The following is a 25163-nucleotide window of genomic DNA, read 5'->3' as shown; positions in this document are numbered from 1 at the left end:
CTGTATCAGCAGACGTTTGACGCATAACAAAACTCCCTTTGTGTCTTACGTGGCGATAAGTCAAAGGGCTTCACAAGAACAGAAACAAAAGCTTCCAGACTGGAAAAAAAAAAAAAAATCTGATCCGGTCAAAATCTGATTTTCACTTGGTCTGTTCGTAGTGTCTGCCATGAGTAACTGGTGGAAAATGTCCACTGTTGGGGATAGAAGCATGTTTGGTAGCCTCATAACCAACTCATCTCACGAGAAGGGAGCTGTCATGTAATGATGAAAGTAGTTATACTGGAACATAATAATGGGTGTATAATGACGTATTTCCTGACAGTGAAGCAGACATGCTGCCGTGCCGCAAAATGTAATTAATAATATCAAAAATTAATTGTCCTTCATGTGAGTTTTGAATTTTTCGTTGGCTTTTTTGTATGTGTGGGTTTTTTTTTTAGTTTGTTTGCTTGTGATGCCGGAAGTGTCATACAAGATTAAGTCATTTTAGTTTATCAGTTAGTCTCATAGTACAATAGTTAACTTCTTTTTACACTTGTATGACAGTTGGGAATTGTACTTTTTTAAAATAAACGTTTCACAATGGCGACGGTTTGGGGATTATTTCAGTTTAAAGTGAATGTGTGACACACATTTCTGTTACTTTCATCGAAGTCATGTCATTCTATTATTAATTAGTGTCATTATGCTTAACTTCATTTTAAACGTGTAAGCCAGTTGTGTCTGGACAGTCCACGTGGACTTCCTGGGATGGAATTCAATAGTGTTTCTCACCTTCTTTATCAAATTGCTGGCACGCGCAACTTTCTTTGGCCACATGGCAGGTTTTTAGCAGTGGGTCACAAATGTGTAGGTTGCTTTGTTAGCACAATCGATTTCAACTGAATGATACAGCACAGGGCAGACATACTAGTTTGTTACGTGCAATACTGTACATTTTCAACCAAAACCGGATTACACAAATTGTAATCCCCTTGCCATTATTTCTCACAGAAAATGTGTAAATTCCACAGTAATACATTAAATATAGTGTATTTTGTTGTGCGATTAAACAAACTAGATGAAGTTTACAAATACGTTGCGATCCAAATCAAGATGAGCACACTCATCAATTCTTAAATTAGTCTTGCCCATTCAAAACGAGGCGAGATTACAAGGAACTCGCTTGTCACTGCTTAATGACACGCTCTTTAGTAGTCAAGTATTGGGAAATCCCACAATATCTCCACAGGGCAGTGATATATATGAGCGTGAGCTCAATCAATCATGGCAAGTGTGCGCTTGAGGTCAATACTGTAAGACATTCCCTAGTCGAGGCCATGAGCATCCTGATTGGTGAGTAGTGAGGTCATGCTGGTGTAATGTTGCTCTCATCTCTTTTCATGAGGAACACAAAAAGTGTTACAAAGAGGGAAGCAATTTATTTCAACAAATCTGGACTTTTTTGTGTGTTGTTCAACTATGCCCCTAATATTTTAGCAGTAGAAATTGTGGTAAATCTCCCTCACGTGATATAAGATAAGTCAAGCGGCTATTTCGGCCTGGAGGGAGGCAGGTCCAGTTTAGGCACAGTAGAGAGATTAGCTCAGCACTGTGCTGCATGTCGTCGTTAATCCTCCATTTTCTCCCATCTTCCTGTAGTTTTCGCCCTCTCTCTCTTCTCCATGGCCAGCATAGCGGGAGCCGTGCCTCTACCGGAGCTCTGCGCCGACAATTGCGCACTTGTTGACGAGGAGCAATTTCAAGCTCTTGTCCGGAGGGGCCGCAGTTTAACAGACAAGATCCTGCTTTCCATCCCGGACGCGCACACATCGTGCATCCATATCGAGGTGAGATGCATGGGCTTCACGCTTTCTTTTTTTATTACTGTTCTTGGATAGAGATAATTGGATGTTATCTAATTGGATTAACATGGAATAATAGTTGTCGCTGCATTGACTGCGGCTGTGTGGCTACTAGACATTAACAATCGAGCGCAATCGATTAATCAAAGTGATGACTGCTTGTTAGAACTGGGGAAAACAGTCAATCTGTGCTCCCCTAAGTATATTTTATTCATAATATTCAACAAGTTACTGCCAAAAATGACAGATAAAAAGATGAATATGTATATATCAGTTCTACTTCCAAAATATGGGAATTTTGCTTTCATTTGTTTCAAATGTTTAATGCAATTGTTAAATCGTAATTTGCATAGTTTAGGCGCAGATAGCGTCATGTAGCTGTGAAGACCTTGAAGTTGAATATCACAAGCCCGAAAAATTAATGAGGGGAGGCACAGCAGCTTGAGAAAAATCAAGAAAAAACATTTTTCAAACCTGCTAAGCTAATTTCAGCTGTGTCAAAGGCCAAAACAGACGCCAGCTGGTGTTCAACATCAACAACATGGTGTGAACATCACTCCCTGACGCCTTAAGAGCCGCGCTAGACAATGGGTTCACAGCTCAAGCTTTTACGTCAATTCAAGTCAATTTATTGGATAATGGTGGACCGAGGTTCGAGCCCTGATGGGTGCAGCCTGGCTTGCATTTGCTGATTTGTATTTTTTTTTTTAACACCGTTTGCTTATTTTCTTTCCGCCATCATAATTGATACAACTTCTCTAATCTTTTCTCTTCAATCAGAAATGTGACCCAAAACACAGGAAGTAAACATAATGTAAATGCTATGTCAACATGTAAGATATGGTATGAATGAAGCTCTGCTCCTTTTCAGACATGTTGAATTCCTACAAATGTAAGCACTTATTGTAACTTATTACAAGTAACATTTTAATGTAATATTTCTGATTCCAATATTAAAGCAACACCGATGGAATGTGACGGGTTGACAGCACTTGTTAGAAATGAAGGTGAAACGGCATCGTTGTTGTAACATGTTTGTGCAATCATTTCACCTTCCAGTCTCTTCAGCTGAACTCGGACAAAAATGCCAAGCTCGGCACAGTGGCATCCATCATCAACATTCCTGCTGCTCCTGTGCTGAGGACTGCGTCAGAAAAACTGGTGAGTGAGCAGCAGTTTTCATACTACAGGGACAATACCAGAGAAGAGTGGTCAGTGTATGGCTTGTATGGCAGGACAGACTTAATGTACTATGCATGGAAATTAAGTCAACACACAGCCATTGTTGTCTAAATAGCTGGCAACACAAGTCGAGCATACCTCACAGTGTTTCGATACTTGCCTCATACTGCCTTAATCCTCTTGGATCCATCATTCCGGCACCACACTAAATTAGGGGCCATTAGATGTGACACATGCATATACTGTATGTTGACCTATGGTTCATAGAGTCCAAGACGAGATGGGAGGCTCCCCTGGGGAGGGTCTTATGTCAGAGGCATGTGTAACCAATGTTGGTTATGGTCGTTTATGAAGACATTAGATAACTACCAAAGGCTGATGTGACTGAGATGACATCATACATGGCTTTATACCTGGGCGTTGAGCTGAAACATGAGAATTATCAATGGAATATGCTTTCACAGATTTTGCAGACTAGTTTAACTTACTTTTATTCAACAAACTTCTACTAGCATCTCCTTCAAACCCCATAAGAGACATCAATCGCCATTGGTAAATCTATACTGCTGTAAAAATTGTACACAGACTACTCTAAAGTATATGCAAGTTTCACTTTTCTAGAGTATTGTCCCTTGAGAAGATGTACTGCAATAAAAATGGCTGCTGAACTGCGATGGCTGTACTCACTTTGGTGACACTATGCCAAATATGGTTCCATGATCTTCTTGCAGGAGAACAGCCTGGGACGCATGCACGAGGGCCTTCAGCTGCATCGAGCCTTGCTGAGCACTGTCTCTCCTCGGTTACAAAACACACAAACAGTGACAGACCTAATGGACGATGTCAGAGATCTTGCCATTCAAGTTAGTATGGTAAGAAGAATGACATCTGTACTGTACCGCTCTCCATTCTGCATTGTTGCATCTCTTTGATGATCTTGTATACGTCTCCATACAGATGCTGAAAATGCTCCAGACAGAATACGTCATGCAGACACCACCACCCAGTGTTACATTACATCTACCAGCGGAATATGAGGTTCAGGTGGCCGCCCACCTGACGCTGGTCCGGCTTCAGTCTCTGAGCCAGGACATGGCCCACTTCTTCAGTAGTCTAGACCACAGCAATGACGAAACATATCTGCAACCTGACACATTTTAATCAACCCTGCTTTGTTTTTGCTTTTATAACTGGAAGTATTTAATGGTTATTATTGATTTATTTTTTTATTTACATATTTATTTTTTTGGTCAGTCCTAGTATTTATTTTACGTATTTATTTATATTTAAATGTGCTAAAATGACTTGTTGCCTTGTGTCTACATACCAAAATGTGCCTGTCTCAAGACAATAAGTTCTATTTATAATTTATGACAATAAAATACTAATACTTTATTCAGTAAGTATTTGATTCTCAATAGATTCTTATTAGACATTATGAGGGACGCTGAAATACTATGTTGAGTGAAATGATGGAATATTTTTGTAAGGATGCCAATATTTATAATCTGTCCTTCAATAAACAGTTTTCTTAATTCCTCCCTTTCCATCAGTAAGCAACCATCACTCAAACATTCTCGTTAAGGTCCAGCTGTGATTACTAACTGAATCGAGAGCGAAGGAGGTTCGTGCCTTACTACTCTTGCAGAGGAAGTGTTGTAACCAATGAATGACAGTTGGTGACCAAATGCGTCACAGGATGACCAAACGCTCCCTCACAGTCATGCGTTTGCTAACATGTGACAGACAGTTCACCTGACTCTGGGATGATGTAAACAATGAACATGTATGAGCAAACACTTTTCTTTAATTATTATCATGATATCAAAAGTAGTTCACAAAGTGTAAAATATAAAATGCCCCACTATTCAGACATATAAGGTGTTACAAGGCAGCGATGGCTTTGGCCGCCACTCTTCTCCCCAGCGGCAGACTTAGGTCAGTGACGGCCAGGACCACTTTAGGTTTGGCCAGAGCGGGCAGCTTCACCAGTTCAGGAACCTGAAGGCACAGGAAAAAGAGAAATGAATGAATGAAAGTACTGTGTTGCACAACAATCGAAAAACAAGTCAACTCTTATTTTGGGGAAGATGCAGAAGTTGACCCTTAAATAAGTTTTAGGACTTTGGACATGACCAGGCATGTACTACGGGCATTCCCCTGCACTCCACACCCATGGGGGGGGGGGAAAAAAGCTGTGAGAAAATAAATTCTTAGCATATACTTTGTTCGTGTGGATTTTCCTTTCAACAAATAAGTCGGCATTCTTTCAAGAATGTTCCCAATTTTTTGTTTAAAAAAACAAAAACTAAATATAATTAAGCCCCTACAATCTGTTATCCAAATTAGACAACACTACGTGTATTTCATACATGTATGATTTTTGTATCTACATGTATGTAGGAACTTCATTAGGGTCGTCAGGTGGGCACCCTCCTTCATTGGTCTTTCGATGATAGGCCCACGACACCTCCAGACAGCTCATCGCCAACACCTGGCGTACCCTCTGCTTTGAGCCCAGCAAGAGCCCTTGCGCTTGATCCATAGCCACTCACTGCTTCTTTTGGCCGCTTCAGAGTCTGATCTTATTGTCTGTAACAGAGCCTGTCCATGAATGCCAAGGTTTTTCATAAGCCTGATGGTAAAGGAAGCCACAAAACCTCTGCATCCTACTTCAGTTGGATAGACCTTGGCCTTCCATTCTCTTTGTAGCGCAGTTTCTTTCGCTCATAGGCCTCTTCAGTGGAATCCTCCTATGGGACCGTGAGCTCTATGATGTTGACCACCTTTAATGAAGGGGACCGTAGCACCAAGTCTGGCCTGAGGGTGGTGGTTGCAATCTCTGGGGGAAAGATTAGTTTGACAGTATCAGCTAGCATCTTCCTCCTGCCTCCTGAGGGCACACCTCCTCTACCACCATTTTCCTCCTTTGTGAGGCTGAAGCTTAGCGCCAAGTTGGTTTATTCACTGCAACGCCAAACGCAACATGTCCCACGATGTTGTGCTTCAGTGCTGACGTAGCATGCTGTATTGCGTTGGATGGTGTCCATTTCCGTCCCGTTAACAGGTGGTGCAGCATTACTGACGGTCTGATCTGCTCTGGAGTCCTTCAATGCCATCTGTAGTCTCACTTTAGAACACTTGTATTCTTCGGTGAGGCTCGTGATTCAAGGTAATTCAAGGACTCCTTTGCCGTAGATGCTAATGTTGGTCAGACAGCAGTGGGACCCCAAGCCACTTCTTTACATACCAAGTTATGGTTCGCTCCATCTTCGCCACAGTTGTTATTGGGACCTCATAGATCGTGAGTGGCCACATTGCCCTAGGGAGAAGTCCAAATTGTAGGCGCCAGAGTGTGAGCTTCCCCGTCAGCAGTGTCTTGTTCGATGGTGTCCAGACTGTTGGTGATGTCCTGCCTTAGAACCCGCACCTGGTCTTTGTCCCGGAGGCTTGCATTGTACCATCTGCCCTGGCTTTTGACGGGTTGCTGTGACACCATCGGTATTGGGTCATCACCAATGCAGAACCTCACATTCTTAAGCTCTCCCTTGACTATTGAGATGCTTCGTGACTTATTCGGTTTGATTTTCATCCGGGCCCACCTGATGTTTTCCTGCAGCCACCTGGTGCATGCTGCCGTTGTGGTCAGCATGGTCATGTCATCCATGAATGCTCAGATAGGTGGAAGGCTCGTTCTGTTCTTAGCTTGGTTGCCTCCCACCACCCATCTAGAGGCCCTGATGATGACTTCCATGGCCATTGTGAATGCCAGGAGTGAGACTGTGCAAACACAAAATGCAGTTTTTGAATGAAGCTAATTACTAAGGGAGAAAAAAAAATCCAAACGTTTGCAAAAACCTGCAGTGAGTCTCTTACAGCGTTGTGGAGGGGTTCTGGCCCACTCATCTTTGCAGAATTGTTGTAATTCAGCCACATTGGAGGGTTTTCCAGCATCTTTTTTAAGGTCATGCCACAGCATCTCAATAGGATTCAGGTCAGGACTTCAAAGTCTTCATTTTGTTTTTCTTCAGCCATTCAGAGGTGGAGTTGCTGGTGTGTTTTGGATCATTGTCCTGCTGCAGAACCCAAGTTGGTTTCAGCTTGAGGTCACCAACAGATTTTTTGGTAGACAGCAGAATTCATGGTTCCATTTATCACAGGCTTCCAGGTCCTGAAGCAGCAAAACAACCCCATCACAATACCCTCACCATATTTTATTGTTGGTATAATGTGCTTTTTCTGAAATGAGGCATTACTTTTAGGCCAGATGTCATGGGATACACACCTTCTAAAATGTTAAACTTTTGTTTCGTCAGAACACGGAGCATTTTTCCAAAGATCTTGGGGATCATCAAGATGTTTTCTGGCAAAATTGAGGCGAGCCTTAATGTTCTTTTTGCTCATCAGTGGTTTTCGTCTTGGAACTTTGCCATGCAGGTTGTTTTTTCCCCAGTGTCGGGTCTGTTGTGACCTCTTGGATGAGTCGTCACAGCGCTCTTGGGTTAATTTTGGTTGGCCGGAAACTCCTGGGAAGGTTCACCGCTATTTCATGTTTTCGCCATTTGTGGATAATGGCTCTCACTGTGGTTCACTGGAAACTCAAAGACTCAAAGAAATGGCTTTATAGACTTTATAGGCTTTTCCAGACCGATAGATCTCAATTAATCTCAGTTAAATTATGTTTTAACAGGGAGGGTAATCACTTTTTCCAAACAGGGCCATGTAAATTTGGATTATTTTCTCCCTCAATAATAATAAGTTTCATTTAAAAACTGCATTTTGTGTTCAGTTGTGTTGTCATTGACTAATATTTAAATTTGTTTGATGATCTTCAACATTTAAGTGTGACAAATATGCAAAAAAAAAAGGTATATTTTGTGTACAACTTGGATTAGATGTGTGTTTAGAAAAAAACTGAAATCAATTCAATTTAAATTCATTTATATACACTCCTGATCAAATATTTAAGACCAATTAAAAATAGCAAGAATTACCATTTCGCACTGTTGGATCTTAAGGAGGCTCTAGTTAGATCTTCAAAATGCAAAAAGAAGAAATGGGAGCGAGACAAATTTTTATTTGCGTAAACAATTTATTGCAAACAAGCATTAAACTGAAATAGGCTGTTCATCAGCTGAGTTTACGACCATAGCTCAAGACAACCCCAAACTCCCCTAATGTAGAAATAAAAGGTACAAAAATGGACTCTCATGAATAGCTGCGCCATTCTTGTTAATCACCTGAAAAATTGGTTTTGGCTTCACGGAGGGCATCCACTGTCTGGCCAAGTTTTTGGCTTTTTAAAGTTATGGTCTTAAACTTTGATCAGCTGATGAACAGCCTATTTCACTTTAATGCTTGTTTGCAATACATTGCGTACTCAATTTTTGTTTGTCTCACTCCCATTTTTTCTTTTAGCATTTTGAAGCTCTATTTAAAACCTCCCTAAGCTCCAACAGTGGAAAATGTAATTTTTTCAACTTTTCATCAGAGGTGCAAATAAACCATTGGATATACAGTCAGACACATTTTTGGTAAAATAAATAAAATAAAATAAATACAGGCACGTCAATATAAAATATATTTCTACAAAAAATATGTGCTCATTTTTTATAAATATAAAAATAAATTGTATATTGTATTGTATTTATTTATTTATTGTACGCAACACATATCTGACCTAAAAAAGGGAAGTTGCACATACAAAAATCATGCCTTTTCTGCATATACTGTACATAGCGAATTGTGTCTAAATTAGACAATGAACACATTTTTTTGTTTGTATACAAGTATAATTAAAAAAATATTTTTAAAAAGTAATGTACAATTGTTGCATTGTCTATCCAATTTAGGCAAATCTTTTTGTGCATGTAGTCAGTTTGTTCGAGTACAACTTCCTGTATATACAGTAAATAAGTTTGTACTCGCTATTTTGTTTACTGTTATTCATTTGAAAATAAATAAATACCATTTATAATTAATCTGTGTAGGCTCTCAGTCGTACAGGAGTTGTCCATCGAGAGAAAGGCTTCTTGAGACGTCATCTGTACTTCTGTGAAGAAGGTGTCGGACATCCGACACCTTCTTCACAGAAGTACAGATGACGTCTCAAGAAGCCTTACCCTCCATTTATAATTAAATAATCACCTTTTTGTGTGTATGGTATGTCATCCATATATGAACCTGATTGGATATTTGGTAGTACTGTAATTTAAACTGAGCATCAAATTGACACCTCTCTTATTCATCAGTCTTTATATTATCTTCTGTTTATGTGCAACTTCTATCTAGCTGTCTATCAGTATGGTGTTTCTGTGTCTAATTTGTTGTACTTATGCAGAATCTGGTTTACTTGGATCCAAAATCCAAGCCATTGAGTTTTCATAGATGATGAACGTCTTCTGAATATAGTAGTCCTGTTTGAATTATTACTGAGTGTAAAAGAACCACAAAATATTAACAGCAACAAGGACACTCATGTGATTATAAAACATATGTTCTTTAAAGTCAGCATCATTGAGCAAGAAATTGAACTTCATTCTGCTCTTTTCCAGTAAAGTGTGATGGAAGGGCCCGCGCCCCTACCTCCCCTTCATCACCTGTCTGGCCTCCCCTTCCTGACTCACCATTGTAAAGGGCATGAACTGCAGAATGCTTCCACGACTTCCCTGCTCCAAGCATTCCACACACTCCTCCATGAAGCTGTGCACGAACTGGGTGTGAGGCCCCGCCATCTTGGAGCCCAGGATGGAGGAAATGAGCAGGAAAAGGTTGGCTGAGGAAAAGGAAACAGATCCAATAAATTGTAAAGGTTGCAGCTACAATGTTCTAAAAGAAACAGAACATAAAATACTTTATTTTTTTGTGTTCCCATGACATTAAGTACTATTATACAATTCAGTAATGGAGGTGATAATATGCTTCGTTTTGAGGTATTCATTTAATAATATGTTTACTACTGTGGTCTTTTGCAGTGGTGTAGGACTACATTGCATCATACTCAGAGGTAGACAGAAGCCTCTCCGCTAGCAAATTTTGCATCATTTCCGGTGTCACATTTTGCATAGGTTGCACAGACAAAACACAAATTAAGAGTGTGGAAATAATATCTGGTGATTCAGTGGTGCAACCCCCCTGACACAGGATGGGACATCATTAGACTCTGTAATACTTGTACTCAGAAGGGAGGAGTTAAAAAGCGAGGTACAGAAAGTAGACAAATGTTCCTGCCCTATGACTGGTATCTCACCTAGAACCCTGTTGAGTGGGTCTCTCATGTTCACAGTGTGGAGCTGTGAGGCGGACAGGGAGCTGCTCATCGATCGGTCTCCTTTGGGATGAAAAAAACAACAAAACAAAAATCATGTGAACAGGAAAGTTGAAGGCCCGAGTATTATGCTGTGGCCATTAAACTGTCAGCCTCATTTGAGGTTGTGAAAGTCTAGCAGGCTTCCTTCCGCTCCATCTGTTAATCGTTCATTCCTAAAATAGCCTTATGGGGCACATTCCAGCTTCTTCTGAAGATGACAAACTCAATGAGTAAATATTACTGTAGAGTCATGGTTTTGGGTTTAAAAAAAACAAAGTTTTTTAAAGGGGGTGTTAATTCCACTGTTTTGACGTGACTAAACTGATGACTAGGTTTCCCAATTTGCTTTTAATATCATTTTTGATTCAATTATTCGGAAAAACTATGCATAATGAAAATTCTTCGTAATATACTTTCTGTACCTCACAGGTCATAGTATATACTCCAATTATATAAATACTCTACTAAATTCACTGCAGGGTTTCCTATAAAGTGGAACCTTGGTTAGCCTCAATCTGTTCCAACAGGCCCGACTGTCATGGACCGAAATTAACCTGACGCAAGACGCTAAATGCGTGCAAAAACTGTCAAAATCGTGCAGATTTTCCATGTAAGACTAATTATTTTGCGTTTGATCGGGTCAGTTCGGTCACGGGAATAGGGGCGCAATATAATTTGCGAAAACCAAATTGCGCTGGAAAGTATGGTATTACGGTATTATGGCAATGGTGCGTATGAAAGCAGATCTCTGATTGGTCGTGAGACATATTCCCATCCAATCCCGATCTGTGTTGCAGCAGATCGTCTGTTGCTGTTGGAAACAAATATGGTGGTCCTGCTGCTGTTTAAGATGGCGATCTGCAGACTGAACACGATGATTACTAAGTATTTTGCCAAGGCGGACTCATGTCACTCCGAGCGGGACAACAATAACAACAACAACCCTCCGAAAAAACAAAAAACAACGGCCGATGACTTGGATAAGCCTGCGGTTTCTCAGTTGGCCTCAACCTCAGCAGGCCCCTCCACAGGCACCAGTGACAGTTCCTGGACGCCGACGACGCGCCGACGGTGAGTGATGGACGACAGCTGCCACCGAGACCTGGTGCATCTCATGTCGCCATAACCAGCTCGTTAAAAACAGTTTGGAAGTGGATGAAAGAATTGAACACGGACATTGGTTATAAAGTCAAGGACGACGATTGTGTTTACGAAATTTGGTGTGAGGTGTGCAAGGAACATGGTACTGGTTCAGATCGTGGGTCGGCTCTTGTTACTGGTAGCAACAGGGTGAAAAAGGAGGCAATACAGCAACACATTAAATCAACCTTTCACCAACGGTCGTTAGCAACCAGGCACGCCAAATATTTGGAAGCAAACAAGAAACCAATTCCAATTGAAGACAGCTTTAAAAGGGCTGATGAAAAAACATTGGAAAAAATTGACAATTTTTTTTGCCTGAAAATTGCTTCTTAGATGAGCAATTTGCTTGTAAAATTAAAATCTACAAGCAACAAATTGCTTCCACTGGATTTTGGCAATTTCTACCCCTGACTGTAACCAAAACGTATTCTAACCAAATCAATTTTTTCCATGAGAAATTTTCGTTGTCTAAGTAGCACCGGTGTACAGTATAAGCCGCATCTACAAAATCTAGAGGGAAACCCAGATTTGTTCTTATATAAGCCGCACCTGTGTATAAGCCGCACATATCCGTGTCATAAAGTGGCATATTGTGGTGCTCAAGAGTCTGTGAGGACCAGTCAGCTCTTTGACAGGAGCCAATCATTAGCTATGAATAGACTCATGACGAGCTTGTCAACCCATTGACTCACAGTCTGATCTTACAAACGTTAAACTTATCACAGAGCAACTACACTCAAACGTTATATCTCAGAAATATAGAAACATGTAAAATTCAATATTTAATGCACAGAAAGATTTTTTAAACCTTTCATACTGTACAACCCTTCTCATCAATAAGGTGAAACTAACCTGTCTCACGGCGGTCTAATCCCAGCTCACATTACCTATTAGTGGGTGAACAATCCAACGCTTGGTGAATCCGTGTCAGAATTGAACAGCGTCCTAATTCCGTTAAAACGTTGGCTCTCTCTCTCTTTCGGTGAACTAGTCCTACGCGAATCAGCCATGTTTCCTTGTCTTGACAGCCTAATCCATTGCCATCCATCCATCTTCTATGCCGCCTATCCTCAATTCCACTGTCTTAACTTGAAAGCGGCATCATACTCATTTCTTAGTGTGTTTTGGATGATGGAAGCTTGTCACTACCGGTTTCACTGCGAATGTGCACAACGTGTCTACATTCTGGTACAGTAGGTGGCGGTATGCACCTAAACATTGGTTGCGACCCGCCATAAACAAGAAGAGGAAGAAGGTCAGCGGACATGATGTGTCTGCCTATGGCGCTACGTGCGTAGGGTCACTTGTGAAATTCAGATGAATACTTTTATGTTTTGCTTTATATTTTATATGTACTGTATATTTAATGTATCTGTATTTCTGTTTAATTACGTCAGCGGATATGACGTTTACACCTGTGGCGCTACGGACATTACCATACATAAGGTTTACATAAGGTCACTTGTGAAATTGCTGGATAGTATCCATTATTTCTGCTGGATTTATCCTCTGGACTTCATAAGAACCATGGTACAGTGGCATCTGTGGCCGCCTTTGATTCATCAAAATACATGGATTCTCCTGGATCCTGGTACATCTCTGCTTTTATATGCTACATTTCCATTTGTTTCCAGTCATCATAACAAGCGTTGCAAACTCAACGGTATGTTTATTAAATAATTCCACAGCCAACAATGTTTTACATTTGGTTATCGTATAACTTGTGATTGATGTTGCTCACTCAAGTGTGTTCTTGGCATGTTTTGGTTGTTTCCTTAACTTTTTTTTTTGCTCTTATGATGGACTATCTTAGTAATAGGGATTTCTGAATTACATATTTAAACGATTACTAGTACTTCTGAAGTCTAGATGTCACAGGATTAGAACATGACCACACCAAGCATCATGGGAAATGTAGTTTTTAGCCACATATTAGCCGCACCGGTGTATAAGCCACAGGGTTCAAAGTTTGAGAAAAAAGTAGCGTCTTATACACCAGAATTTACGGTAATCAGTTCCAGAAAGACAAAAATATTAAGACAAATAATGTTTTTATAGTTTTACATGCAGAAAACAATCCCAAATGCATATGAATACATATATATGATGAATGACAGGGATAAATGAACATTTAAGGTTACTCTTACCTTCATTGAAGACATGATTGTTGCCAAAGACACAATGTGGCAGCGAGCTCAACACAGACACCACCTTTGTGTTTTGCGTTGTTATTTCTTGAATTCAATAGTTTCTCATCTCAAGTCTCTGCTTTTCTTTTGATCACGGCTGCAAAATAACCCAAAATGGAGCCAAAGAAAGTTGCAAGTGCCAGCATTTGATAAAGGTGAGAAACACTATTGAATTCAAGAAATAACTCAGACAAACACAAAAGGTGGTGTCTGTGTCGATCTTGCTGCCACATCGTGTCTTTGGCAACAATCACGTCTTCAATGAAGGTAAACGTAACCTTATATCCTCATTTATCCTTTTCATTCGTCATTTATATGCATTTAGAATTGTTTTATGTATGTAAAAAACAGCCTTGGCTATAGGCAAATTCATTATGTAGTTTAGATGGCAATGGCTGATGTATTAATTATCATAAAGTGGTCAGCATCGAGCAACTTTATCTACATCCGCATGCGCTTTAAAATAGTGGTTGTGCTGCTCCGCTGTTGGTGTGAAACTCATGCGTGTTAAACTTGCCGTATTGTTGTTTACATTGAACACCTCAGCATTATTACCGCCATTACAACACTGGTTCTGTCGTTGCTGCTTTGTACAATATACTTGTTCAGAAATAAGCATGTAGTCAAAGAGAGCTGTATTCCTTTCTAATTTCTGATGTATAGTTGTTGCTCGTTTGTTGCGCTTAATTGGTTTGTGAATTTCCGTGCAGTACGTATATTACCCGCCTAGTATATTTGTATTACCCGATATAGTAGATATAATCAGAGAAAATAAGACATATTAAACATAAATAACATAATACGTTAGCAGTTTCTGGACAGCGTACTTCCGCCATTACAATACATCAATGTATTGTAATGGCGGATTTAAGTGGTTTTCCATTCATATTACCCAGTATAGTAGACAAAATGCGAGTAAATAAGCCGTTTAAGACGGAAATACAACTCCCACATGAGTAGTGTTGAAAAAACGCAATAGAGCGAGGGAGTGATGTTTGAACGGCAATGTAGAAAAGGATGACTGTACTCCAATCATTAAGTTATATATATACATATAAAAAACAAATGTTACAATTTTTGAAATAGTAGCATCTCTCCACTATTGCCTGCTTCTAATTAAGGCCTCTTTGAAACATGACCATATACTGTATAGACTGACCTGGACTGGAAAGTGTAACAGGCTCATCCTCATTGGAGCTGAGCAGACGCATGAGCTTGGAAGGTTGAGTGTCATCCAAAGGAAAGAGGCTGTTATAGTCCTGCAATCCAAAAGTACACAAGATTGACACACCTCATATTATATCTAATAGCAAAGCAATTACAGCATTATTTTCGTTAAATAAAACCAGAAGAATGTGTTACCTCAATATCTTCTCGCTGTCTTCTTCGTTGATGAGCCGAAACAGAGCCTTTGTGGTGGGACGAATAGGAGCTGAGAGCGCACCACACGGACAATCTGAGGAGTGATCAGGAGGGGGAAATTAATATTAAAAAGTAATTCAAAAAAAAAAAAAATACTACCATTGGGAAGTATCATACTTAGCCAACGCTTTGCCAAGTGGGTCTACCAGACTGTGCCAGTGGGCGGAGTCAGTGAGCAGGTTAGGCACTATCGTGCCCAGCAAAGTGAGGGTGATTTGCTGACTATCCAGACAGAAGATACTGTAAAGCAACTCCACCACCCGGTTGGCCCACTCCTGCCGGGTCTCCTTGAGAAGCTCCTAAGATTAGATGCCGTTTCTTCATTACTCACATACATACAACTGCAGGCTATATTTACCTCCAACGAGCATAAATGAGTTGGTGGGAGATGTTTGTTACACTTTTTGGTTGGTTAGTTAGTAGGCTCACTCAATATTCACATTTCGACATGACTGTCCACTTGCATTGGGGCCAAGATGGCGCTACAGTGAACAAAACTTGCTGTGTGTGGCAGTTGTTAGAGCAATACTGCAAACTAATGTTATTGGAGTTGAATAACATTGATCCACACGACATGCTTTTAATATTTAGCCATTGTAATGTGTGCCTTAGATGGCAAACACAATTAAGCAGTGTGTCTCAGTCCACCTACCTTGACTAAATTATTAGTGAACCAGAAGACCCCTCCCATGTTGAGGAGACTCTGAAAGAGATGCAGTGCTCGGCTGTCGACCCAGCCTTTACGCAGCACCATCTGGAACTGTTTGGTGAGTGCGGCCTGAATTGGCTCCTTGGCTGGAAGCAGGTTCCGGTAGGGAATGGGCTCCTGGCCCTCCACCGGGGAACGCAGAGCTGCACCCGTTTGCTGGAAGACGTCGGCACACATGTGCTCCATGATGGAGCTCATTATTATTACACTGGAGGAAAACACAAAAGGATGAGAAGGTTACATACACTAGCCAACCAAAATATTAAGTACACACGCACTCTACTGAGAACCAATAAAAACCTGCACCGGAGTGCTTCGACCTGAACAGCAAGAGCCACCATCAAATCTGCTTCTTTTCTCTTTTATCCTTGGCATTATTGCGGTTGCTAAGCAACAACGTCTCACCGTGTGTCGATTAGCCTGTTAGCTTGTCTTACACTGCCTTCTGTGTTTAATATTCGTAGTAACAACAAGTTTGTGTCTCTCACCAGTCCTTGTTACAGCTGGAGATATATTTTCAAGACGACTCCAAGATATTTTAAGAGTCCGGCTTCGTGGACAGTCGCCAATTCAAAGCCGCGGCTAGCCTGATAGATTGCCTATAATGGCTGTTGGCTCCTACTGTTCGCTTGTTTTGGCGAGTTCAGTCCTCTCACTAGTTCGAATTAAGGCAGAGATGTCAGCATCCTCTTCTAGAGTTGTGATCACAAACTATGGTCGGGGAATATTCCCAAATAGTTCAAAACTCTGGTAGTAAAAAACTGAGCTCTTTCCATGAGCGTGCTTTCTGTCAACAGGAAGTGACTGTTATATGTACAGGGTCAGGCCAAATGATCTGACACATTTGTAGGTTAAATAAAAGGCCAATAAAGTAAAGAAACAAAAAAGTGTTTTTATGTTCGAAAAGTACACATAATGCCATTTTTTTCATATAATGCCATTTGACTTTGTTTCTTTATAATGCCATTATTTTTTCTTTTTCAGTTGTTGCCATGAATTGGACTGGTGAGCATCGCGCTTTCATTGTGGAAACGTTTATCAAAACAAACGAATCTGTAACTGCAACAAAACGAGCGTTCCGTTTGCACTTCAATCTTGGTAGACATGATCCCTTACCAGCTCAAAACACGATCTTGTTATGGGTTACCAACTTCAGAGCTACTGGATCTGCATTGAGTGTGTGGACAATAATGGATCCCATTTGACTGATTTAATTTTTAAAACATAATGAAACAGAATGGCATTATATGTACTTTTCGAAAATAAAAACACTTTCTTGTTTCTTTACATTATTTGCCTTTTATTTAACCTACAAATGTGTCAGATCATTTTGCCTGACCATGTATCAACAAAAGTATAAAGGGGATTATTTTTTTGGGACATTTTGCTTACTGTAATTTCTGGCCTATAAACTGCTACTTTTATCCCCCACATGCTTTGAACACTGAGGCTTAAATGACGCGGCTAATTTATGGCTAAAAGTACTAGTTCCCAGGATGCTTAGAGTGCAGATTCAGGAAGTAATGCAGTGGACGCTAATATCATGTTTTGAAGTCTCATGGAGCGATCAGTTTTGATCTGACAAATCTGAAATTAGTTTGATCAAGTCAGCCTAGACCGTGGCAGCTGTTAAACTCCGATGAAAAAAAAGCATCTCAAGTCTCACTCACCGTAGCTAACGAGCAAAGCTGGGAACATTGAGTGAAGGTAGGGTTGCAAGGTTTAGTGTCTTTCTGTGTAAACATCCCATGTTACAACGTGGACACCTGCGGCTTATAGGCAAGTGTGTCCTATATATGTACAGACTTTTTTTTCTTTAAATTTGGTGGGTGTGCTCAATAGTTTGGAATTTCCAGTAATTTATTCAACATCTACAATTTGTTGTTGATGCAAATTAGGACTGTTTGGCGTTGGTTAAGTGATTAATACATGTAGGATTTCTGATACAGTTCTTGTATTTGAGCTGAGTAACAGTACAAGTGTACATAATAGAGTGTCAGGTATGAGTATGTGCAATATTACTAGTGATGGTGATGTATGAGCAGTGATGCGAAGGGTACAGGTGTTCGTACCGTTCGCTGTAAAACTGCAGCGTGTTCTCGCCATAGAGTGGTGTGACAAGCTGTCGAATCATGGTCTGAGGCTTCTCCCTCTCATCCCGCCCCAACATCCTGACGTGGGCGACCAGCCACGCCACCGCACATATGGCCATACTGCACACTTTGCCCTTGATGTTGTCAGTGATCTTCTGCAATCAAGAGTGAAAAAGAGGAAGGTAAATGGAAAAAGAATGTGACTAGATCCTTCTGCATTGCGTCACATCAAAACTTCAATGGAAGAGAGGAAACGGAGACACATTTTCTACAACTCACAAATGCGTCACAGCTCTCGCCATTGAATGTCACGCAAACTTGAGCAATGAGTTAAACAAGAAAATTAGAGAATATCAAACGAACCTGCACTGCCTCCACAGACAGAACGCCGTTCTCCCAGGCATTCAAAACTTCTAGGATGGCCGCAGGGGTGCTGAGGCAGATTTCATGCCATTTCACTTGACTGTCAACAGACAACAGACCCAATTTTAGGGTAAACTGTGATGAAGACATGTAGATAGCAAGCTTAAACATTCCAATCAATAATTATTTAAGCTTAGTGGAGAAGCTTTGAACTCACACTAGCTTCATCTCTGAGGAATTGTTCAGCAGGGTCACCAGACTCTCTACTTTGCCAGGCTCAGGCCTGAAGCAAGGGTGGTCTGGGTTCAGAATCTTTCCCTCTTCAGGCATACACGTTTGCAGCCATGTTTCAAAAAAGGGTGTCTCCCCTGAGGGACTGGGATCAGACAGGACCACCTGTTCAAAGGGGACAAACATAATGACCATGATTCAGGCAGTTCTCTGCAGGCAGGGATGCTGAGGAAACTGTGAGCGAGGCCATCTTGTGGCAGTGCCATGTAATGCGAATGAGGACAAGCGGTATAGAAAATGTATAGATGCATGGTAGACCGTGTGCTGACCTCAGAGCCGTATGTTTGCACCACATGGCAAAGCATCAGGAAGGAGATGTCAAAGAGCAGTGCCCGGACAGATGCAGACTTAGCTGAGGAAGATGAGGGAAAGCCTCCAATGTTAGCATCAACCACACTAAACAGCATGTTAATAAATATATATAATGTACTCACATCCTTCACCACTGATATGCTTGGGAAACTCATTAAGCCTGCAAATAAAAGCAATACGTTAGCACCCCATTGTGTATACATTCTATACCATTATCACCTCTGGGATAGTGTCAGTCAAAACAGAGCATTATTATCTTCCGTCTGATACAGCGTTTGTACAAATTATCATTATACAGTGTCTGGTGTGCATACTAACTTGATAAACTTGCGGGCAAATGACTTGAGTTTCCCTGTGGCAGCTGCGGCCGCCAGGAGCAGATCCAAGCTCTTCCCAGACAACATGTGCCCAAGAACACCCAGAAGGCCCTCAGGAGACTTGGAGTGATCGGCGTCTACTGTCTAATGGGCCAAAAAAAAAGGTTCTAGTGTAGCGGTTATTAGACTTGTGATCAAGCAAAGAAAAAAAATAAAGAAATACAATAACTCAAGCTACTTTCTTGATAACTGTAATACGTCAGAATCACATGCCATAGTAGATACTGACATAAATGCCCTGGCTGCAATAGCAGCAGTTACAGTAGTATTTGGTGCTGATAAAAGAAGTTTTAATGGCTTCTGGCTTGTACCTTAAGAATATTGGTCACAGTTGGTTCAGCTCGGAGGATGAGGCCTGGGTTAGGTTGGATATTGGCATTTTCTGCGGTTTTTAGTTTTGGGGCAAACTTCCTGTCGTCCGTCCTAAGTCAAAGGTGCAGAGGGCGAGGGGAAAGCACAGATAGGGTGTCCAAGGAGGAAAGAAAAAAAGGAGGGAAGGAAAGAGAGGGTGTGATACTGCATGAATATAATGAAATATAAATATAGTATATTTGACAATGTTAATGAATTGGAGCAGGAAAGTGTACCGTTTTGATGTGAGGATCTCGGTGTTTGATTCAGACAGCAGGCCAAGCTTGTTACACTCTTGTAACAGCATACCCAGGCAGTCACAGCTAGGAGGAAAAAGATGGATTACTTATTTCACAGCACTTTCTCACAGTGAGTCTACACTACAACAGTAGCACTCAATTCATGTAAAGGTCTGCATCCAGACTGCACTGAGAACCTCTATTTTCATAAATGTCTTAAATCAAGCATTCAAGAGAGTTGTAGCAGCATTGCAGTACACTCACTTGCATCTTTGATCAGCTTTGTCCAGCAGAGGCGTTAGTTTGAGTAGGTACTGAAAGGCAACATTCACATCCTCTGTAAAGTCCTGTGGAAATATGTTTGCTATGTTTAAAATGGGTGTTTGGAGGTTCCACATTACAAACTCTAAAAAAGAAGGATTGTTTCACCTGTCCTTTGTCACTCTGAGGATATTTCTTCAGTCGCAGCAAAACCTGTGGAATCTAAAAGGTGAAATTTAAGGCTGGAGTGACTGTGTTTCCATGATGGTTCTGACATTAAAGTTGGTCTATACGTCACTGTTTTAAAGTAAAAATTTAGACACCAATGAAAGAATTTGAGTTTCATCTGTGTTAGCTAAGTTAAAGACCCAGTCCACAAATGAATTCATATGCCCACCTTTAGGAAGGTGAATGCAGTCCATTTGAGCTCTTCGGTGCCCTCTGGTGACTCGATGAGCCCGGTGAAACAAGCTTTCCATATCTCCAGCACAAAAAAAGACGTTGGAATTCTCTGTGTAGGAAGACGGTTTTTAAAAAGATTTCAAAAAAATAAAAATCACATCTTTACATCTAGAAAATACCAAATAATATTATCAAAATCAAAATCATTAGTATTAATAATTAATTACATAAAAATATATTAAAATAGAATCTGTCAGACATTATTACACACTATTTTTAAAAATGACATTTAAATAGAATTTTATTTGGAAAAAAAAAATTGATTACCTGCATTCTCTTGATCATCATCAGCTGCTCGACCATCGGCTGCGTCTCCCCTGTCAAATTCATGGTCCCTTCCAGCATAATGAAGGCATGAATTGATGGAAAGGAGGTGCAAGATGGCACATCACACTGCACAGACAGCATCAGTGGGATGCTGAGAAGAAAATAATAGGTTAATTAACATGAAACTACATTTCACGCAAAAGCTTGATAGCGGGGAATGCATACCCTTTAACCAGTGACAAACTTTCCTCCAATTTAGTCCTCAGTGTTGGGTTAGATACATATCCAAGGCTTTCACTCACTTTAAGCAAAGCTTGCTCCACATTGCTCCACGAGCCTTCAGGAAATTGGGAGCATTAAAACTGTGAGACATCACATTCTGATACTTAACTTCAAAGCTAGGACTTTTTCATAAATGTTTGCGTGCAGAGAAACTGTAGTATCTTGCAAAAATGACAATAGTCCAGAAACCCCGCACCTTGATCTTCCAGCCGGGCGATATGCACCAGGGCTCTGTTCTTGGTACTGCTAATGAGTTTGTGCAGCCTCTCTCTGCATTCTGCCAAACAGGCCTCTGTGCTGCTTGTCGGGCTCAGTTCCCTCAACCTTTCACAGTACCACGCACAGCCCTGCAGCAGCCACACCACCACTCCGAGCAGAGCGCGACACAGCCCAATGCATTCCTCTGCTTTCCCGTGACAGCTTTGGAGTCAAAGAGATGCAACTGAGGTAAATACATATGTTTACATTACTTTATTAAAATTAAACAAAAACAACTTACATGAGACGATGACAGAACATGTCCATTATCTCCAGGAGTGATTTCACACACAGATCCCGCGAAAAATCATCAAACTATCAGGAGAGAGAGATCGTCATTAGAGCCTCCTGTTTAATGTCTTTTTTTAATCAGTATATTTACACAGTTGCTACGATGTTACCTTGCTAATGGCTATGAGTACGCTTGAATAAGACACCATCTAAGGACAGGTAGTGGAAAATAATGGTCAAAAATGTACATCACCTTTTTAAAGATGGCAAGGGTTTTCTCCTACCTGGGAACTTATAGCATATTTGAGATAAGACAAAATAAGTGGGTTGGGAGAGGGACCTATCATCGCCTGTTCCATTAGCGCCTCTGGAAGACACACAAAGTAATAACCAAACAAACATGTGAAGTACAAATAAATACCGACCAGTGAAAGTAGCAATGATGGCTCGAACCTGCGAGATTAAGATACTCCCATGTTGCTCCCTTTGGAAAGTTCTTCTTGATATTAACAGCCCACTGGTAGTCGCTCCATCGCTCCTTCCAAGCCTGCAGAATGGCTTGCTTCAAGTTGACGACTTTCATCCTGGAAAAATGTCGCTTTTGAGAAGGTAACAGGATGGATCTATTTTCCCATGTTTGGATGAGGGCTCAGGCTAGCCATTCGCTAGCGACACCTTTCATTGATACCGTGGTGTATATTGATGGGTATAAAGGCGTGAAAGAATATTAAATGGAAAAAACGTTCGCTCACAATCTATGCCCTAGGTTTGTTACTTACCTGGCGTTTTATGAGCTCAAATTGGTAACATACATGTATTTAAATCGCTGCTCATTACTTTTTCTCAGCATCTAAGAGCAAGCGACGCCATTTTGCTGGCAATAACGCGAGCGTTTATTGGTTAGAACTTGAGTCTGCCAGTATACTCTTCACGGATTGGATATGTCATAGACAATTGCAGCGCAATTACAGTCAATCCCAGAAGATGTCGCTCTTCACCACCGTCAAAACTCAACATCGTCTTGCTAGGGGAAACGTAAGATAAAATCCTAATTAACTTGAAACTTCAGAAAACAAAATATGACCAGGAACCAGGAAGGTATGTAACTTTATCATATTTTGGCTTGAATTTGCGCTTTACTCTGACAAATGGTAGTATGTGGCATGGTAGCTGACACTGCTATAACTATACTGCTCAAAAAAATTAAAGGAACACTTGGAAAACACATCAGATCTAAACTGGGGGAAAATGATATTGAATATCTTTCCTGATAATAAGTGGGTGATGTATTAGTAACACAATGATGCCACATAATTTTATAGAAATAAAAATGATCACCCTATAGAGGGGGGAAATCAAAGACACCCCAAAAATGAAAGTGAAAAAATGATGCAGCACACTGGTCCATTTTGCCACAATGTCATTGTAGCAACTCAAAATGATTCTCAATAGTTTGTGTGGCCCCCACGTGCTTGTACGCTTGCCTGACAACGTCGGGGCATGCTCCTAATGAGACTACGGATGGTGTCCTGGGGGATCTCCTCCCAGATCTGGACCAGGGCATCAATGAGCTCCTGGACAGTCTGAGGAGCAACCTGGCAGAGCCGGATGGACCTAAACATAATGTCCCAGAGGTGTTCTATTGGGTTTAGGTCAGGTGAACGTGGGGGCCAGTCAATGGTATCAATTCCTTCATCCTCCAGGAACTACCTGCATACATGAGCCACATGAGGTCGGGCATTTTCGTGGACCAGGAGGAACCCAGGTCCCACTGCACCAGCGTAGGTTCTGACAATGGGTCCAAGGATTTCATCCAAATACCTAATAACAGTCAGGGTGCCATAATCTAACCTGTAGAGGTCTGTGCATCCTTCCAGGGATATGCCTCCCCAGACCATCACTGACCCACCACCAAACCGGTCATGCTGAATGATGTTGCAGGCAGCATAACGTTCTCCACGGCATCTCCAGACTCTTTCACGTCTGTCGCATGTGCTCAGGTTGAACTTGCTCTCATCAGTGAGGAGCACAGGGCACCAGTGGTGTCGTTGCCAATTCTGGTGGTCTATGGCAAATGCCAATCGAGCCTTATGGTGCTGGGCAGTGAGCACAGGGCCCACTACAGGACGTCGGGCCCTCAGGCCACCCTCATGGAGCCTGTTTCTGATTGTTTGGTCAGAAACATTCACACCAGTGGCCTGCTGGAGGTCATTTTGTAGAGCTCTGGCAGTGCTCATCCTGTTCCTCCTTGCACAAAGGAGCCGATACCAATCCTGCTGAGGGTTGAAGGACCTTCCACGGCCCTGTCCAGCTCTCCTGGAGTAACTACCTGTTTCCTGGAATCTCCTCCATGCGTCCAGGTACCACAGTGATGCCCTGGTCCAGATCTGGGAGGAGATCCCCCAGGACACTACGGACACCATCCGTAATCTCATTAGGAGCATGCCCCGACGTTGTCGGGCATGCGTACAAGCACGTGGGGGCCACACAAACTACTGAGAATCATTTTGAGTTGCTACAATGACATTTTGGCAAAATGGACCAGTATGCTGCATCAATTTTTCACTTTCATTTTTGGGGTGTCTTTGATTTCCCCCCTCTATAGGGTGATCATTTTCATTTCTATCAAATTATGTGGCATCATTTTGTTAATAATACATCACCCACTTATTATCACGAAAGATATTCAAGATCATTTTTCCCCCAGTTTAGATCTGATGTGTTTTCCAAGTGTTCCTTTAATTTTTTTTGAGCAGTGTATATCACGGCTCATTTTAAGGTATGGACAGTTACAATTACTGTAGTTGAGTCGTAATTGTCTGTTTTCCTTAGTGGTAATTTACCTAATCTAAACGCTTTGAGGTGTTACGTAACCGCCGTAATCAGCTGTGTTACTTGTCTCCCCTGCTTCTAGTTCCACTTTGTGTTCACCTGAGTCCATCACAACAGGCCAGACTATCATTACACATTTTAAAAGGAAAAACAGCTTGCTTGAAAACACCTTTGTCCAAAAATGCAGGATTGATATTTTTAAATAATAAATTGTTCAAAGTTTTTGAGTAAGTGTTTCCTCTTGCCGTCAGCTCTGCATCACATTAAAAAGGGACATTGTTCTCTCCTCAACACAGACACTACTGGAGGCAGTGAAGGTCCCATGAAGACAACAAAGGCGTCCATTCTGCTTGACACTGGAGACGTCCTGCTGGCAAGAGATGCTCCCTGTGTCCTGGCATGGTTGGGGAAGGTAGGTCGTGATGGGTTGATAGGGTGTTTAGAGATGTCTTATTTCGTTTATTATTATTTCCATTGAGAGATGAATTTGAGTAGGGCACTGAGAGCTTTTCACCACTGAGGGATCCTATTGTCCTATTTTTAAGTCTATTCTCACGCTTGGATAGATGCACTTTTGTTGATTTGTACTCGGGTTTCACTGTTTTCATCTAAACCCTATAATATGCCTCTCACAGTTATTAAACACATTTTCAATTCAGTTTTTCAGTTTTACACATTAACAAACAATTACAGGCATTGCGCTTACAAAACATGCAGTTACATAACATCTTGTCATGCGATCA

The 25163-nt window shown here is 41.1% G+C and overlaps 2 protein-coding genes across 3 annotated transcripts; one reads left to right on the top strand and one right to left on the bottom strand.

The window, feature by feature from the left end:
- The first annotated feature begins 1506 nt into the window (after positions 1-1506).
- LOC129177813 (uncharacterized) lies at positions 1507-5162 on the top strand. The gene is made up of 4 exons (XM_054769305.1): positions 1507-1832; positions 2907-3008; positions 3761-3901; positions 3987-5162. Exons 1-4 carry the CDS (start codon positions 1668-1670, stop codon positions 4188-4190), a joined length of 612 nt encoding a protein of 203 aa, XP_054625280.1. The 5' UTR covers positions 1507-1667; the 3' UTR covers positions 4191-5162.
- Positions 4808-22454, bottom strand: med24 (mediator complex subunit 24). 2 transcript variants are annotated; one of them, XM_054769302.1, is made up of 26 exons: positions 22368-22454; positions 22042-22172; positions 21873-21955; positions 21759-21797; positions 21599-21672; positions 21296-21519; positions 21043-21154; positions 20818-20968; positions 20486-20599; positions 20257-20310; positions 20092-20174; positions 19825-19911; positions 19549-19660; positions 19179-19321; positions 18983-19020; positions 18818-18900; positions 18475-18653; positions 18258-18357; positions 17874-18049; positions 15745-16009; positions 15210-15391; positions 15033-15126; positions 14830-14929; positions 10279-10359; positions 9656-9804; positions 4808-5030 (listed from the first exon to the last, which is right to left on the bottom strand). In XM_054769302.1, the coding sequence occupies exons 2-26, from the start codon at positions 22169-22171 to the stop codon at positions 4914-4916; spliced, it is 2970 nt and encodes a 989-aa protein (XP_054625277.1). In that variant the 5' UTR covers position 22172; positions 22368-22454; the 3' UTR covers positions 4808-4913. The 2 variants fall into 2 exon arrangements, with proteins under 2 accessions (XP_054625277.1, XP_054625278.1); XM_054769303.1 differs by having other exon boundaries at positions 4809-5030; positions 19549-19648; positions 22042-22448.
- Positions 22455-25163: the final 2709 nt, after the last annotated feature.

This window comes from Dunckerocampus dactyliophorus, chromosome 2, assembly GCF_027744805.1.
Source record: "Dunckerocampus dactyliophorus isolate RoL2022-P2 chromosome 2, RoL_Ddac_1.1, whole genome shotgun sequence".
Lineage (NCBI taxonomy): Eukaryota > Metazoa > Chordata > Actinopteri > Syngnathiformes > Syngnathidae > Dunckerocampus > Dunckerocampus dactyliophorus.
Note: the sequence above shows the minus strand (reverse complement) of the source record. Positions and strands in the feature narration are given on the sequence as shown.